This window comes from Petaurus breviceps, unplaced genomic scaffold (genome assembly GCF_028583685.1).
Source record: "Petaurus breviceps papuanus isolate PSGF00001 unplaced genomic scaffold, PetGlider_PUasm1.0 178, whole genome shotgun sequence".
In the NCBI taxonomy this organism is placed as follows: Eukaryota; Metazoa; Chordata; class Mammalia; order Diprotodontia; family Petauridae; genus Petaurus; species Petaurus breviceps.
This window is the reverse complement of record NW_027185777.1, coordinates 18513590-18529342: the sequence shown is the minus strand read 5'-3', so window position 1 is coordinate 18529342 and position 15753 is coordinate 18513590. Positions and strand designations below refer to the sequence as shown.

Below are 15753 nucleotides of genomic sequence, written 5' to 3'. Positions count from 1 at the left end.
TTTTGGCAAGGTAATTAGGGTTAAGTGACTTGCTGAGGGTCACACAGCTAGTAAGTGTCAAATATCTGAGGCCAAATTTGAACTGAGGTCCTCCTGACTCCCACACTGGTGCTCTCTCTACTGCGCCACCTAGCTGTCCCCATTTCTATATTTCTTAAAAAATATTTGTAACATAATAAAATATATTCATTATAATATGATATAATAAATAAAATATATTATAATATGATACAATAAATAAAATATATTTATTATATTATATAATAAATAAAATATATAACATGATATGATATGATATAATATGTAGAAAGTAGCCTTTCTACTTATTCAGATTGACATGTCCCTTAATTACCAATAGTAAAATGTTAATAAATTTAAAATCAGGGAAATAAAACCTACTAACACCTCTCTATTATGTTAACTAAAATCTACAATTTTTTTGGATACTGTTCTTGACTTTCACAATCTTTTCTATTTTTTAAGACTGAAATCACATATATTTTTTAAGAGTTGAATATTTTTTTACATAATCACAACATTCAAGGGTTTTTTTGGCCTTATGTAGATTTTTAAATGGAACAGATTTGCAATTAGCCATAAACTCAATTTTTAAACACTGGCAGAGTCAGTAACATACATTTTACAGTTATTTACATCTCAATATATTAATTTCCATGCCTAAAATGTCCATAACAACATGTAATTCCCCCATGTCTCTGACTTTCTTTTTGTCCATTCATACTTTTATATACATTTTCCTTTTTATATACTCTTAGTTGGTATTACACTGCTTATCTGATTTTTTCTTTGCTTTCAGTTATTTCATATAGATCTGTCCAAATATTCATTATACTCACCATTCTTAATTATTTACTACCATTTCATGACATTAATATGCTAATTTATTCAGTCATTCCCTGTTGTAAATTTTGTTTCAAATTTTCATTTGAACATGCCTCTCTCCCTTCCATACACAGTCTCAATATCCTATTTGGCATGACTATTAAAAAAAAAACAACTTCTTCTATTAACCTTCCAGAGTACTCTCTAAAATGATTATCACTTTGCAATTCCACCAACATCAAGTTTTGTAATTTTGAACTGTTTCTGCCAGGAGTTTGTGCAGAGGTACCACAAAGTTGCTTTAATTAGCATTTCTTTGATTATTAGTAAAGCTGAGTATCTTTCAGGTGATTACATTTTTTTTTGTTTTCTTTGTTTATAAATTATCTGTTCATATCCTTTGCTCATCAGTGTAACTGGGATTAGGTTTTGCCCTCCAATACTATAAATGTTTATCCTATTTGCTTTAAATATTTTCTAGCTTTTTTTGCCTTGCTTATATTGCTTTTTGTTGTAAAGAAACTTTTAATTTTTGTGTACTTCAGTAAATCTTACTTTTCTGAAATAATTTCTTTTATTTACCTATTTAATAGTTAAAACTTTATCTCACTTCCACAACTAAGATAAATACCCCATAAATATTCCATTTTATAATTATTTTTGTTTGTCTCAAATTTATTTGAAATTTATTGTGGCACTGTGTGTGCATGATGTGGGTTAAATTTTATCTTTTACTATATAGATAACCAATTTTCCTAATGGTTATTTCATAATGAGTACTTTCTATAGACTTATTAAAACTAATCTTTTAAACATTATTTGGTCGGAGGAGTTGGATCTTTATCTGTTTTAGCTGATTTTTAAATTTCCTTCTAGTACTAATAGTTTTAGTGGTAACTACTTTATAATACGCTCAAATCCACCCCCCATCTCCCTTTATAACACTTGCTCATTTGTTTTCCCATATAAATTTCATTGTGATTTTATAGTCTCATAGGCTACCCATCTAATTCATAGACTTTTTTCTACAACATGGATGGAAAATGGCCATTCACCCTCTCTCTGTTCAGAAATCCATGGGTGAAGGGTAATCTATCATAATATTATGAAAAAACCCACTGGTATTTTGATTAGTATTGTATTAAATCTACAAATTGATTTATGGAACATTATAGTTTTTATTATATTGATTGGAACTATTCATGAACATTAAATAATGCTTCGATTATTAAGATCTTTATTTTTCTCAGTATAGTCTTATGGCTGTCTTAATAAAGGCCACATTTGTCTAGACAAGTTAATTTGCTAGTAGTTGGTTTTTTTGGGTAGTTATTACTGATTCCTTTAGGAATATATTTTTTTCTTTTTTAAGCAATCAGGGTTAAGTAACTTGCTCAAGGTTACACGGCCAGGTGTTTCTGGGTGGGTGCTAAGTGTCTGAGCCCGGGATTCGATCTCCAGGTCGTTCTGATACTGGAGTCGGTGCTCTTACTCGCTGTGCTACCTGGCCGCCCCTTAGGAATATTTTTTGATCTCCAATATTTATAAGAATGTGAATAATTTTTGTAGGTACACTTTCTCTCCTACAAACTTGCTAAACTCACTTAGCATTCAAATTAATTTTTTTTTGTTCAGACACTTAGACTTTCTGCATATGTTACTATGCCAATGGCAAATAATAATATTCTGACTTATTTTCTGTGTTAATCTTTCTAATTAATTTTTTTTCTGCCTCAATGCTAGCACAGACTTCAGGAACCTTGGTTAACTTTCATATCATGATAAGGCATTGGAGTAGGAATTAGATAGAGTCTTTCCATGAATTTTGAGAAATATGTCATAAATGAGTATTGGGTTTTATCCAGATAATATAGTTTTACATATTATTTGATTTATTATTCTGATAGGTTTTTTAAAAAATATTAAACCAGTCTAATAAATACAGTGTAAACTCTAGTTGGTTACAAAGAACATTTCTTTGTTTTGCTTTATTCTGCTAACATTTAATTTAATATTCATTAGAAAGATTTGTATATAATTTTCTTTTTTTGTGTTGATTTGCTTTATTCTGCTAACATTTTATTTAATATTTCATATTCTATATTCATTAGGGAGATTTGTATATCATTTTCTTTTTTTAGTGTAGATTTTGCCAGGTTTTAAAATCAGCGCTATATGTGTCTCATCAAAGGAACTAGACCCTTTCCACAATTCTATATTTATAAACCTGTGTAATAAAAGATAACTTTGGAAGTTTGAAAAATTCAACTGTGAACCCATCTGGAATCCAAATAGATTTTTAATCAACATCTTTATTTCAATTACTCATGAAAAAAAGGATACTTACCATTTAAATCTCTAAAACCAACACTGTAGTTAAATTCAGTACGGGGTGGGTCAGGCATAGGAGGTGGGAGAGTTTCAACCCCTAAACTCTGTTAAAAATAGAACAAAAAAAGGCAACAATAATGCAATTGTCATTATGGAGTATGTTTAACGTTTCCACAAGTGAACATTTTCTGCTCATATTTGTCTCACCAAAAACATTATTTCCTGGGGAAATGAGACTTTTATGCCCTTAGTTGTAATTGCTCCATGCTTTTTGTATCTTTATAGGAAATACCAACTTAAATTTGTTTCTAGAGCAATTAAGGATGAAAGATTTAAATAAACTCCCAAGAATAATTCTTCAAAGAAGGAAAAGCTGAATGTGAAGAGGCAGGTGGCCATTCTCAGAAGCCACACTCCCATCCTGGGAGGGGATTTATGAAGAGGTAGAAAGGATGAAACCTAATCACTGATATAAATGAAGGGCTCTTTCAGAATGCAACATTCAGTTGAGCAATACGACAGTATGCTGGCGAAAAGGAGTGCTTAAGATATGGTAGAAAAACAAAATTCATAGGGAGCTATTTTTTTTCTTCATTGGAAAAAGTGTTTTGATTTTGTTCTTTGAATTTTATATTTATAGCTTAAGCTTTTAAAAATGTATACAGTCTCTGTATCAACGGGCTGGTATAGTTATCCCTTCCACAATGCAGGGGTTAGGGTAAGATCTGGAAAGTCCACTTAAAATTTTATGGCCTTCCCTTTGTAACAAAGAGTAAGTCTGACTCATTATAGTATTAAAAGATAAAATATATTATACAATACATATATCTTATGCATTTCTGAATTTCTAAACTTTTTTCTGTGTAATCTGCTGGCCTTCACATGTCCTAAAAAAATTCCCATTTAATTTTTTATACTGGCCTGAATAGAGAGTAGCAATATGGAAGGGAAAAGTGTAGTTATGTGGCCTTTCATTACAATTATACTCTCTTTTATGTGTTGAGTCTTTCATAAAAGCAAATGAGATCACAGAACCTCAAGATTTGCAAATAATTTCAAAAGCCATCACTCAAATGCACACCTTAGCAGGAATTCCATCTACAACATATCTAGAAGTGGCTGTCCAAACTTTGCCAGAAGACTTCCAATTAGTACAAGACCACTACTATTTCCACTCTAGGAATAGCTCTAGTTTTTAGGGAATTTTTCCAACATCTCACATTGGCTACTTTGCAGCTTCTGCCCATTTGCTCCTCTGAGGCCAGGAAGAGAAAGGTAAATTCTTCTTCCATAAAATGGTCCTTCAAGTATCTGAAGATTGCTACCATGTCCAATGCCCTCCCACCCCCACCCAAGACTTCTCTTCAGAATAAATATTCCTGTTCCTGCTGTTAATGGGTATTCCTTGTTCTCCTGCTTCTTCTCATTTCACCCTGTATCCGTTCATACAAGTCTTCCCAGGTTTCTCTGAAACTGCCCCCTCATCATTTCTCACAGCACAACAGTGTTGCATTCATATACCATAGTTTGTTCAGCCATTCCTTAATTGAAAGGCACTTCCTCTGACTCTTAACACTTTTGATACAGGGTGTCCCCAAAGTCTTAAATTTAAATCTGTATGAATCTTCCATTCCAAAGTTCTGATAATCTGGGGAGCAGAGGACGGTTTGGAAGGTGAGGGAATGCATGAATAGGATAAAGCAGAAAGAATAGAAGGAAGAGAGATTTCCATCTCCCACCCCTTCTCATGACTTAAAATGAACACAGCTTTGCCTAAAGGAAGAAGAGGCAATGGAGAATTTTCCATGAAAGCCTCTATAATTGGGGAACATTTGTGAATCACTCTCTAGGAGTTTATTAGGGCAAAATGTAAAACTGCCTTTTTAAAAGGGTCTCCCTAAACTGTGGTACTAACAGGACATATGCTACTAGCTTTTATTTTCATCTTTATGGCTGCAATCTTCTGAGTTAAACTTTCAAATGAAATGTTTTGTTGATCTCAAGCCTTGGGGCTTTTAAGGTGAAAGATACAATTTGGAAAATGCAATTACTGAAGTGCTCTCCTTTAGGGGCCATTCAGTAATTGCTTAGGGCCACAGGGTGCCAGTGAGCAAAAGGATTAAGCTGGTGGTTTGAATTATTCTACTTTTACTTTCTCCCTGTTTCTCTGCACAAAAGATGAAATATATTTGCTAGGGGGACAAAAAGGATAGATCACTACCTTCCAGTGTTCTGAACGATTAGTCACTTCCTACCTTAAAACTTCATTTGACTTTTTTCCTAATGTGATTCAAAAGTTTTAAAACAAAGAATGATTTACCTGGGTCAACAGGTCCATTTCTCCCAGCAAATTGCTGAACATTTGGTCTATATCTTCACATGTATGCTCCATCTGAAAAGGAAGAAATACATAAACACACAGTTTAAGGCCAAATGTTTGGATGAACGGATGGCACATCGCTTTCTTATCTGAACTACCCCACCCATGTAGCATAGTCCTTCATATGGCCCAGCCCTGAAGGTAAAAATACAAAGGATAAGGGTCTCTCTAGGCTGTTTAGAATCCCCAAAAGACTCTGGATAGTTCTAAGGCTGTTCTGGGATTTTGGAGGCTAGGGCTAACTTAGGGCTAACATGAACCAAACTCTGGGGTCTAGACCCAAGCAGAACTGAAAAGTCCCACTAATGATAACCAAAATGGGCAATGCTGAGTTAAAATCCAGCCTGACTGAGGTGGGTGCTTCCTTACTCACTGTGTATGATTCTCACCTAAGTACTGCCATATATGCTACACAAGCCGGAGGGCTTCCTCAACCCTAGCACTTAGACCAGTGTCTGGCACACAGTAGGTGCTGACCTCTCACACTTCCTGGATACAGTGCAATAATTCAGCTTGTCCATCCCTTATCCCATCTTACTGCATGACCAATCTGCTTCCTTTTCCCATCACATATCTCCTACAGCTATCTTTTTATGTCATTACTTGTTTACCCAGAGGCAGAATGGTGTAATGGATGGAGAGCAGGCCAGTAAGATCCGGGGTTCAAGTCTTGTCTCTGACACAGATTGACTCTGCCCTGGGTAAGTCACTAACAATCTTATGGTCTAAGCCAATGGCATAAAACTCAAATAGAAACATGGGCCACTATCTGTCACTGAATAATGCTTTAGAAAACCACTGTCTATATACTATTTTATTTTTATTTATTTTTAAAAATATTTCTCGGTTCCATTTTAATCTGGTTCTGGGTGCACTTGGGGGTTAGCCCATGTGTTTGACACATCTGAAACAGGCAAGTCTCTAAGACTGTAAGTTGCAAAGATGCCATATTGCATTTGTAGGAGTTTGCTCACTTGGGAGCTCCCCATGCCAATGAAACCCCAGGTTTTGTCCCTATCTCTATCTTTTGTGCTGGTCAGCATTAGCAATATGCTGTAGTCTATTTATGTTAACCTTGGTTTTTTGTATCACCTACAATTTCGATTCTTTAGAGAGGGTAATATTCCATGATAACGTGACAAGAGAAAAGTCTTTTAGAGTGAAGAGGTAAAAGAGAGATTGAGTACCAGAATTTATAGGCTTTAAACTTCAAATGTGGGAAAAGTAATGCTTTCAGAGCAGAAAACCTAGCTTTGTCTGCCTGGCTCCATTTGGTCACCGGTTTTATGACTAAACACAGATAGCCAAAGAAGACACCGGTAATGAGACACAAAGCACCATCCCTGCAGATTCTAGCCAGTAAAATTTCACAGTCTTCTGCAATTTATGGTCAGACTCCTGCATCATTAGATTGGAAACCTCACTAAGATGATAAAGAACAATGACTTGAAAAGTAATGGTGGCATTAATGAGTATAGAAATATTAATTAACACTAACAGCTCCAGCTTCTCAGCCTTCCAGAGTTACAGAGGCACAAGCAATTCAAGGACACAGCAGAGGATTTCATCCAACCTGCAATGTAATGACTCAGACCATCAGCCTCTACCACAACCTCTCCCTACTCTCATCACTCCCAGGGCCCTCAGCTGTTCATCTGGTGAAAACATACTCTCTTAATATTCTCTCTCATCTGATTCCCACGCCACCAAAGATGCTAACAATTCTGTAGGTATCAATGTTTTGGAAAATGAGGATGAAGAGGGAAAACATTCAATATAGACAAGATAGGACCATAGGCCTCAGAGTGGGAGGGGATGCTGGAAGCAATCTGGTGGAATCCCTTATTTTACAGATGAGGATTCAAAACACAAACCTACAGAAATGAATAAATCTAGCCTGAAAGAGCCAGATACTTAACAAAAGAAAACAGATCATTTGAGGTCTTTTTTAAAATATTCTCAATATCATTTAGGATTCACAGCTTTAGAACTGAGTAAATGCAGCAATGATTCCACCTTTCAATGTCACCAAAGTTAACAAGATTAGAATGCCTTTGTTCTGGCATTGAAGATGCCTCTCTTTATCAAGCATAAACACTCTTCTTGACCCTACATTTTATTTTATGTTATTTTGCCTTTTGGAGAGCAATTGGGGTTAAGTAACTTGCCCAAGGTTACACGGCTAGTTTTGTGTGTGTGTGTGTGTGTGTGTGTGTGTGTGTGTGTGTGTGTTAAGTGTCTGAGGCTAGAACCAAACTCTGGTCCTCCTGACTCCAGGACTGGTGCTTTACTCACTGTGCCATGTAGCTGCCCCTTGACCCTGCATTTAAAAAAAACTAAAATTTTGCTTTAAGAGGCCTTTCATTTTTTACATTTCAGTCATTTCCATGTCATTCCCTCCCAACACGGAACTCTCCTCTGGAACAAAGAAAGACTGTTAAGTAAAATCAACCAACTAGGTAACTGCTTTTGACAGTATATATGAAATTCTGCTGGTGTAATCTGCAAAGAGAAAGAGAATGTTTTTAAATCTGATCTTCAGGACCAGGACTGGATGCTTTAATCCGAGTTCAGCTACTATCTGGTGTTGTTTTCATTTATATTACACAACCTTGTAGGTAACTGATTTCTCAGGCCTAGTTATATACCAAAGTCAAACCCTAAGAATTGGCCTTAACAGGGAGATGGAGAGATGCATCTCTGAGATGCAGACAAGAGGGCTTAGAAAAGCTTCCTCAGAAGCCTCGACATCTGTGAGACTCCACCAGGGAACCATGTGGCCACAGAGATGGCAATGGTCAGAAGGGCCTGAGTTCTTGAACCAAGAGGGGGAGTTTGGGAACAAACAGAAAGGAGCACAGTGCCTGGAACATAGTAAAAGCTAGCAAGGGATCACTGACTGACGGGAGGTGAGTAGCAAGAGAGAGAATCAGGAAGTGGCAAACTTGGACTTTCACCTTCATTAGTGCTGTGAATGCTGTAGACTAAATAAGAGATGGGACAAGGGGGAAATGATCCACTCTCTCTCTCCCCTTCCCTCCCTGTCTAAGTCATGGCAAACTCTGAACCAGTAACAAAAACATATCCATCAGGGAGCTGAAAGAGGATAACCAGAGACTGAAGAAAGGCGCTTTCAAGGACCATGACCTCTTCAGGCAAGAGGAATGTAGCTTCAGGACTCCTTAAGGGCCCAGCCTCAGCCCAGCAGAGCCTACATACACACTTGGGGAATGTCATAAAGCCACCAGGAAAGGAGGAAGGTTCCACACACCTAAGATCTCTGAGTCACCACATGAGCCCACTTTCCCCTGGACTCTATATGTATTTGTGGGGTTGAATGTCCCAGATCTTGGGGGCACTGGTTTCATAACAACTATTCTTTTCACATCATCTTAATAAATACCCTTAACTAAAAGCTAATCCATTCCAGCTATCTAATCAGCTGGATAAGTGCTGTTAAGCTCAAACGGAAACCGATCTGGGTGGGTAGCCTACTGACTTAGAAAACTACAGATAATGTTGTTGTAGTTTATTTTTATTTATTTTGTTTAACATTTTCCAATTACATTTTAATCTGGTTCTGCTGCTCTAGGAAGTGTTATAGGGCTCAGAGAATTTGACACCTCTGAGCTACATAACTGGGCAACTAGATGATAAAGTGGGCAGTGTATTGAACCTGGAGTCAGGAAGATCTGAGTTTGAGGCCTGCCTGAAATACTTACTTAGCTACGTGACCCTGGGCAAATCAATTAACTACTCTCTGCCTCAATTTCATCTGTACAATGGGAATAATAATAGTACCCAGCTCACAGGGTTGTTCTGAAGTTCAAATGAAATAGTGTATGAAAGGTGCTCTGCAAATTTTAAAATACTGTATGAATGCTAACTAATAATAATCAGTGGGGTGTACAATGGTGGGCACTTGTGAACCTGCCAACCCAGACCCTCTGGGTTATCCCTAGGAGCCTGAGGAGTGAAGTTGTCAGCCTTCTCTGGGTACCCAACATCCTGGGCCATCACCAGTCATCCTGACTTCTGTCCTGACACTGGACTTTGATGACTCAGGAAGAGAGAGTGAGGCTGATGACTCATGCAATCCTGCCTCACAAATACAATTCAGGAACAAGTCAAGATATCCCCCCATGATGTCACCTGTTCTCTTTAAAATAAAGAATGAACAACATCCACAACAACCACTACCTCATGGCCCAGAGTGGACTGGAGCTGGAAAGGCTCCCTGGAAAGGTGAGCTCAGCCAGCAGCCCCAAAGCCCCAGGACCTTGTTCTCTTCACGGTCACTACTGCTTATTTCTGAACTATTCCTCACTGACCTGGAGGAGTCTGGGGGAGAAGAAAAAAACTGTTTAGCAACAGCACTGGACTTTAAAAATCTGAAATAATCTGTATTATATAATATATAAGAAAATATTATGTATGTGTATATATACACATATGTGTCTGTGTGTATGTGTGTGTATATATATTTATGTTTATATGTATAACGTAGGGACCCAAGGACCTAGAAGGCCACAGGTTTCCTACCCCTGGCTGGATGAAGGAATGGATTTGGAATCACAACATATTTCTATAATATATACATTATATATTATATAATAAAAATACATACCATATATTATATGATATATAATATATAAACACATGTAAAATATATAAATCTATAAAATTATATGATATATAATATATAAACATATATAAAATATATCACACATGACATGAAAATATATAACATATATAAATATATACTTATATGAATATATGTATATGTCTATGTCTATGTATATACTAAAGGGAAAATAAAAATAAACAATACATAGGGTAAATAAAATATAAAATCTCTTAAGGTTCTATTCTGGAATCTCTTCTCTTTTCTCTCTGTACCGGAGGTTCTTTTTAACCTTTTTTGTGTCATGGATAGTCTGGTGAAGCCTATAGACAGCTTCTGAGAGTAGTATTTTTAAATTAGTATTTCTAGTATTAAATTAGTATTTTTAAATTCATAAAATAAACAGAATTACAAAAGAAACCAATTATGTTGAAAGATGTGACTGTTTTCCCAACCATGTTCACTGAGCCCCTGATATCGTTTCAGGTTTAGAACCTCTGCTCTACCCCAGCTCATTTGGTGACCTCATCACCCCCCTGCGCTCTGTGATCATCTCTATGTGGAGGTTTCCCGGATACATCCAGCCCTAGTTTTTCCCTTGAGCTCAGTCCTGTGTCACCACCTACCTCCTGGACATCACAAACTTGATGTCCTGGAGGCCTCTCTATCTCCAAATGTACAAACCAGAATTCCTCTGGGCCCCCACCTCTGCCCCTTCCCTCTTTCAAATGAGCCAATTACTTTTTAGGGCACCATCATCCTCCATGTTAGGTCTGCAACTTAACTCTTCACTCTCATTTACCAACCAATCTATTGCTAAATCTTGTCATTTCTGTCTTTGCAATATCTCTCCTATGTCTCCTCTCCACTCACATCCCACCGGCCTAGTTCAGGCCCTCACTGCCTCATACTTAGACTATTATAATGGTCTTCTAACCAGTCTCTCTCCCTTATGTCTCGGTTAGGCCTTCCTGATCCTTCTCCTGCCTCCCCTCACCCCTCCAACTGCCATATTGTTCCAATCTAAAGTCTCTCAAATGGAATCAGACCCCCACTGGTGGCTCATTCCTAGCTCCCCTTCTCAGAGTCCGGGCTGAGCATAAACAGAGCTATGGGTTGCCTTGCCTACTACAGGACTACCTAATCATTAACAACAGATATAATAATTAGGGAGACACACTCAGAGGGCTGTGGCCCTTTCTTGCAGCAGCTGCAATCACTTTCCTTCCACAGTCCTCTCTGGGAGGTCAATTACTAGCCAAGCAAATAAAAGCCAGCAAAGCAGAGACTTGTTGGTAGTGATGCTAGTGATTAGACCAGCAGGAATTATCCTACAACCTGACGGCTTTATGTTTAGCAGAACTGAGAACAGCTTGTAGGTTGCTTTCTATTCTGTTTGAAAGTGACTCCTAGACCACGAGTTAACCTTTTTGCATGTCTGGGACACCTTCTCAGAATAATGTTTTGAAATGCACAAAATAAAATACACAGGATTATAAAGGAAACCAATTACATTGAAATATAAATGATCAAAATATTAAAAAAAAAAACAACCCAGCAACATGCAAACTCGTGGAGTCTAAGTTAAAATCTCTAGTCCCATCTCATTTCCTTGAGGGAGTCAAGACCTATTTCTGTACTTTGTTCACCCAAGATGATTTTTCACAGTCTTCAAACTTCAAGAGATGCTTCAATATTTCAAAACATCAAAGGACTCCCTTCACCAATAAAAATCATAACCCTTCACCCCTTTAATAAATGGTCTCTAGTTGCTATGGCTATAGGAATAAACTTCCCAAGGGCAAGAGTTGTTAGGTTTTTAATGTCTCTGTATCTCCAGTGCCAAGCTGGGCCATGTATACAGAGGTTACTTAATAAAAGTCTCAACTGAACTGAGTCACCTGGTGGTCAACCTTCTAGTAACAAGCCTCTTCAAATCTATCAGAGCAGTCCCTCAGGGGACAAACCCAGAGAGTTCATCCCTGGGCCCACAGTGAGAATCTTCCTAAGTTGGTAGGATCTGCATGGACTTGGGGTACATGCTTCTTGGAATGAGAAGGCATCTGAGAAGGATCTCAGTGTAGATACAGTTGTAGAGCACATTCTGAGGATTCCTTCCCCCTTGGTCTATCCAATGATTTCTCCGGAATGAAAGAACCAAGTAGGTAAATTTCAAACTTCAAAGTATATTTGAAATAAAGCCTTATATTCCTATGTAACTTGGAAGGGGCCCGCATAGCCTGGATCAGGGATAGGGAACCTGCAGCCTCAAGGTCACATACTCTAGGTCCTCAAGTGCAGCCCTTTGACTGAATCCAAACTTCACAGAACAAATCCCCTTAAAAGGATTTGTTCTGTAAAACTTGGACTCAGTCAAAAGGACCTAGGGCCTCAAGGATCTAGAAGGCCACATGTGGCCTCGGGGCCGCAGTTTCCCACTCCTGGCTGAATGAAGGAACAGATTTGGGATCACAACTCCGGAGGACTGAGGATGGAGTACATGATATACCCAGTTCTTGAAAGTGGTGGTGGAAACAAGCAGAACTAGACACACATTTTTGGATCTGGCCAATAAGAAAATTTTCTTTGCTCAATCATGCATATTTGTTATAAAGATTTTCTTTTTCTTTTTGTTCAACTGTCAGAGGGGGAAGAAGAAAACCAAATGCTTCTTAGTTGAAAAAAATTTAAATACAAAAACAAAGAGTGGGTTTGGAGTTTTGAAGAATTTATTTGGGAATTTTAACCATCACCATTCTCAAGCCCATACTTTCTCTTCTGGCTTGCTTGAATTACTGGTCACTAAATATAACTGTCAATAGATTTTACTGACAATGAAAATATCAGACACTGTAATTAATTAGTCCACATTTTCTGTGGGTTACTTCTGGTACCAACATTTGTTATATTCTGAGTCTGTCTGCCTGTTAAAATCAAAGTATCTTCTAAAAAAAATCACTTTAAGCCATACATATTAATGTTTATAATTATGTAATAAATGTACATCATTTACTAATTCTGAAAGGGCACAAAGTACTTAGTTCTTCAACAAAGCAGGCAATAAACAGTATAGCATTGAATGGAAATTCCTTATGCCATACTGAAGTAAATGGGAGTTCAAGGATCCTGATTTTTGTTTACTTTTAAGCATCATGAATCACATTGATAAAAATAATCTTCAATGTACTGACTTTCATTAAGTAGGAAAAAATCCCATGGACTTTTAAATTTTAGACACATGATTAACTTAGTGGGGAGTGGGGGGGCAGATACCCTAGAGTATCTGATTTCTTCATTTCCCAAGAAGGGTATGTGCTATGATTTCTTAATGTAACCCATTAATAATCTGATTTATTTTTTTAAAAAGGTGATCTATCTTAACAATCTGATTATTTTCTACCACACTTTTGTTTTCAATTATGAGGTTTTCTTTTTTTCAAGTGTATCTGGTTTCTGTCAAATCTCTTATTTAGTATCACCAGGGACCTATATTCAAACTTGCTGTTTGGGCACCTAATATTAAAACACCTCAACTCAACATGGGGACCCAAGGGGTCAGAAACTAGGGTTGAATTTACTGTAAAACAGGGACAATTTGTTTCTTTTTACCTCCTATACTGACATTATTGATTATTCTTTAACAATATTAAAGAGGTCTGAACCCTATGCCTAGAATGCACTCCCTTGGAAATCTCTAGTTTCTTTTAAAATCCGACTCATGAACCAACTTCTACATAAAGCCTCCTATATGCGTGTGTATATATGTACCACATATCACATACATGTACATACACGTACATGCAGACACAATGGATGCATATATACGGATGCATGTATATATGTAAATGTATGTAATGCTACTGTCACCTGCATTTAAAGGCAGCGGATCTGCTTTACTGCCGTACTCTAAGAACCACAGGGCCTTCCCACCTGACTTGCAGCTGCAACCTTCCATATTGTCTTTCTCCATTAGAATGTGAGCTCCTTGCTTCTGACTTTGCCATTGGTGTCCCCAGTGTTTTGCAGTATCTTCTGCATACAGTAAGCACTTACTAACGGCTTCATTCATTCATTCATTCATTCCTATAATGTTAAACATCACAGGTGGTATGACATAGTGGACAGAGGGCTGGCCTAGGGAGTTATGAATCCATGGGCTCAAGTTCCGCTTCTGACACATACTAGCTGCTTGACCATTGGCAAGTTATTTAACCTCCCAGTGTCCCTAGGAAGCTCTAAGACTAAGGTAGCAAGGAACATCTGTGTCATGGAGGATTTCCTTATTGGGAGTTTCCCTACATGGATGAGGTCACTGGTCTAAAAATTAAGGGAAGATCTCCTTCTGATGCTTCATTGAGGCACAGAGGTGACTATGCATTCCAAGGTCATGCCGGTGGTATTCCCATTATGGCAGGTTCTGCCAATTAAGAAAGCAGGATAGATGACAGATTAGTTGCTCTACTTGTGCTGGCCTAGGCAAATGCGGAGACGCTTATTACCAGCAAGCTGGCCACAAGACAATAAACTCATTTGCCATGATGACCCATGAAATATTTTTCCTTCACTGTAACCACATTTCTATCTGCAGGTTATGAGTCAGGAAGATTGGGTCCTGTGGATAAAAAGTCATCCTTGGCTCCCCTGTTCCTGAACTGAAGTATCTAACTGCTACAGAATCTCACTATTTCCGCCCCTACAACATCGCCCACCTCCCTCCCCTCTGCTCTACTCACAGCTGCCATATTAGTTCAGGGTACTCATTGACTCATTATTACTTAAGCCTTCAAAATCAACTCCCCTCTTCCATTCTCCCCACCAAAGTATTCCCTAAAGTGTAGGCCCTGAACATTATCACCTCTCTGCTCCCAACTGGATCAAATACAAACTCCTTTTCCCTTCACAAACTGGCCCCAAACGCACTTTTCCAGTCCTGTTACATGATGCCTTTTCCATACTCAATAGCCCAGCAAAAGTGGCTAATTTGCTATTACACACACACACACTATTTACCATCTCAATGCCTTTACACTGTCTATCATACCTAGAATGCACTTACTTCTCACCTTAGAATTTCTAAATTCTTTCAAAACTTGGCTAAAGTGCCAACTTCTACAAAAAGCCACCTGAATGCCCTCCCCACCTTGTATTTATTAATTTATTCAGTAGTCTACTGGATAAATACATATATATGCACATACACATATAAATAAATACATATATGCATATGTCCACACACTAACACCTTCCCTATTTAGGGGAATTTAAAGTTGAGTTCATACTAGTTCTGTGACCCTGAGCAACGTCTGCCTCGGTTTTCTAAAACGGAAAATGGGAATAATAATATTGCCTTCCTTACAGGGCTGCTATGAAGATCTAATGAGATAATATTTGTAAAATGCTTAGCATAGTGCCTGGCCCATAGTCCAGGGCTTGATAAGTGCTTGTCTGATTTTAATCTATGTTCTAGGATGGGTAGAATTTGTAGTAAATCCTGGTCTCATTCCATAAGTGAATAGATCAGGAGCAGCTAGGTGGCACAGTGAATAGAGCACCAGCCCTGGAGTCAGGAGGACCT

The 15753-nt window shown here is 37.7% G+C and overlaps 1 protein-coding gene across 1 annotated transcript in view; it reads right to left on the bottom strand.

Moving 5' to 3' along the window:
- The window catches only part of APBB1IP (amyloid beta precursor protein binding family B member 1 interacting protein), a 121222-nt gene that overhangs the window by 72392 nt on the left and 33077 nt on the right, over positions 1 to 15753 (bottom strand). The window contains exons 2-3 of the mRNA XM_069086336.1: positions 5495 to 5566; positions 3191 to 3278 (exon numbers count right to left, since the gene is read on the bottom strand). Of these exons, the coding sequence (XP_068942437.1) occupies positions 3191 to 3278; positions 5495 to 5566 (160 nt within the window). The remainder of the gene's footprint in view (positions 1 to 3190; positions 3279 to 5494; positions 5567 to 15753) is intronic.